The 3,193-nt window shown below is 40.0% G+C and overlaps 1 protein-coding gene across 1 annotated transcript in view; it reads left to right on the plus strand.

Moving 5' to 3' along the window:
• The first annotated feature begins 783 nt into the window (after positions 1 to 783).
• The window catches only part of slc17a6b (solute carrier family 17 member 6b), a 14,569-nt gene continuing 12,159 nt past the window's right edge, over positions 784 to 3,193 (plus strand). The window contains exons 1-2 of the mRNA XM_046841061.1: positions 784 to 1,411; positions 2,756 to 3,011. Of these exons, the coding sequence (XP_046697017.1) occupies positions 1,326 to 1,411; positions 2,756 to 3,011 (342 nt within the window). The 5' untranslated portion in view covers positions 784 to 1,325. The remainder of the gene's footprint in view (positions 1,412 to 2,755; positions 3,012 to 3,193) is intronic.

The raw sequence follows: 3,193 nt of genomic DNA on the forward strand, positions 1-3,193 counted from the left end.
TTAGGCTCCATTTGAATTTTAATTGAAATGCCAAAAAAAAAGTACAAGTTCAGTGGGTGCAGATGATCAGGGTGTTCGGTCAGGGAACCCGGTGATGTTTACCTTTGTGCGCTTGCGCGTAGAATATCCACCAGATGGCGCCACACGCTCATCTACAACTAGTCCAACTACCTGTTTGCTGTTTGTGTCTTTCCTTGCTATAACTCTGTAATTATATTTTTCTGCAGTATGGTTTTAGATCGAGTACTATGCCCTGCATTTGTATACGATTTATTTTAAAGGCTGCTTTAAAAAAAAAAAGGAAAAAAAAAAGATGTGATTCATGGCTTCATTAATATTTTTGACCCTTTGCATTACAGATGCACATGCAACACATTTGTTTTCGTTGCAGACGAAAAGGGACAAGGAGACGCTTTGGTGAACTGTGCTTGAATTATTAATAACATTTTTTGCAGCCGCAGAAGCGAGATCTCGGAGGGGGAAACACTCCTCATCCGGTTTCCATAGCACCGCCCCCAGGAGGCTTGCCTGGCCTTTCTTATAATAAACAACCAGCCAGATTGAAAGCACAAATGTGTAGTTTTAAAACAGGATTTTGTCGCAGTAATGCAGTTCCCCTAAAACACACACACACACACACACACACAACAGCCGGGAATGTTAAAAACTGAAGAAATTGCGAATAATCCTCATGATGTCTAACCCCTCCCAGTCAAAGTGGGCAGATTGGCGTGTATTGGGAAGGAGGGGTGGTGGTTGGAGGTGGTGGTGGTGGTGGTTGTTGGGAGGGGGGAGCTGTCTAGCTCGTAACGCGCTCTCGTGTGCACAAGCGACGGGCAGCACGCGCCGTATCGCTGACCTTGGTGCTGAAAGCAGATAAGACAAACCGGAAACTTCCTTTCCATTGCTTTATTTAATCGCTTATTTTGTTTGTTGTTTGTGTAGGCTGGTTAGATTTTTTTTTTCCACCAAACTTTTTTTTACTCCCATCTTTTCAAAACCATTTGTCAGGTTTGACGTGAGCATCAAATGCATTGGCTTGCACCGAGATGGCAGTGAAAACGCTCTCAGTGCGTAAAAAGAGCGAGCTTATCACTCCGAGCCAAGAGAGCCACTACACCTCTGATTTTACCTGTCCCATATAGGTGTTCTTCTTTTCTTTTTCTTCCTTTTCGTGTCTGAGGACCGACGTCGTGTCTCTTTAGCTGTCCGTCCGACTTCATCACAGATCTGCTGGGTGTCTGTCCGGTATGTCCGACCAGCTCGTCCGTGACATGGTACTTTAACACAAACGAAAAGAAAACGAGGGATTATCATATTTGGACATGGATACTCCGAAGGAGCCCGGGTTTGCCCCCAGCAAAGAGGCTTTCAAGCAGATTGCAGGGAAGACGCTGGGTCGTGTGTACAAGTAAGCGCAAATAATTGTTCTGATCACGAAAATGCATATTTTTGTCAATGCATATGATTTGCATGAACAAGCATCTTCCTTGTTATAACAATGGTGAATACTTCTATAAGAAATAATGGAGGATCCTGTCACGACATTTGCACCACAGTCACGCAGAGTGTGTAACAGTAAATGTGCAAATTCAGAGTGAAAAGTTAAGCATGCATGTGCAGATTTATAAGTTAATTTGGGTGAGAGAGAAGCTGATTGAATTGTAATCGTTGGCGGGAGAATTCCCCTGGGTGTCACCTTTTCAGAGACCATTCAGAGGTCTTTAAATAAGTCATATAAACCAAAGGGGGTCTCTTTCAATGTATGTACATATGCAAAAGAATTTAAAACAATTGTACATTTTGTATCTTTGCAAATGAATTCGTTTACATTGGACAATTACAGCCATTGTCAACCTCCAACAGAATTCATTTATAAAGATCATTTTCGATTGAATAATGAAAAAATGCGTTGTTTTGATTTTATTTTGAATAGTTGTCCATTTTAAGCAGCTATCGAATTCCATTATTTAACACTTCACATTATACTTGGACCTTGAACTAAACGTCGAGCATATGATATCCAGATTTGCTTTGCTTTAAATAATGTATTGAATGTGGAGTTAAATGTAAAACATATATAATGAAAATAAAAACAGCTTGGTGTTGTTCAAAACATATTCGGTTTGCAATTGGTTTACATTAAGATTTTCTTTATTTCAGTGACTAATATGCCTGCAGATGTTCTTTTAAAAATGTAAAAAAATAAATAAAATAAAAAAAATCAGTGCATTGAAATACATTTGATAATAATTACGCTGAGAATAAAATATTGTAATGTTTCTTATTTTTATTTTTGTTTTTATATAATGCTGAAACTTGGAAACGTGAAGCGTGTGTGAATGCAAATAAGGGCGAAGGTGAAGGAAATGCTGCATTGCGGTACAGGCCTCTGGCGCTCGTCTGAATTCTGAATTCTCTGCGTTCCTTGATTTAGATTTTTTTTATTTGATTTTTTTATTAAATATATTTTTTAATAAAAGATATTTTAACACACATGATCAAGTGGGGTAAATGGCAGTGGACGCTAAAATCTTAGCCATGGTACCATTTTGAAATAAAATTCGTTTAAAAGAACTTATGTGCTCATAAAAGTTTAATAATACTTTTATTAATAAATCTTTATTATTTATCCCTGACTCGCCCAGGCACTGGATAATTGCCATTTAGTTATTGTCACCTCTGCACCTGCAATAAGATTTCCTGGGTTTTATCAAGTTCATTCGATAATGGGTTATTTTTTTTGTCGGTTTAGGGTTTTAGAGAGAAGACAGAAAACTGGGGAAAACATTGAATTAACGGAAGATGGCCGACCGACGCAGAGCACCGAGAGGAAGGCGCCCTTATGTGACTGCACGTGTTTCGGCCTTCCGCGCCGCTACATCATCGCCATCATGAGCGGCCTGGGCTTTTGCATCTCTTTCGGGATTCGGTGCAATTTGGGCGTGGCCATCGTGAGCATGGTGAACAACAGCACCATTCACCAGAACGGCAAAATCATTATCAAAGAGGTGCGTGCGTGCGCGTGCAAGGAATTTCTTCGTAGGTGTTGCGCCACGTCATGCACGTGGTTCCCTCCTTTTTTCTCTCTGGTTCCACACACTCACACACACACACACACACACGTTTGTCTTACTGTCATTGTAAGACCCTTAGACCTTCCACAGACTTAGGTTTTAATTCAAAATTCTAA

The sequence above is a fragment of the Silurus meridionalis genome, chromosome 26 (assembly GCF_014805685.1).
Source record: "Silurus meridionalis isolate SWU-2019-XX chromosome 26, ASM1480568v1, whole genome shotgun sequence".
Taxonomy (NCBI): Eukaryota; Metazoa; Chordata; class Actinopteri; order Siluriformes; family Siluridae; genus Silurus; species Silurus meridionalis.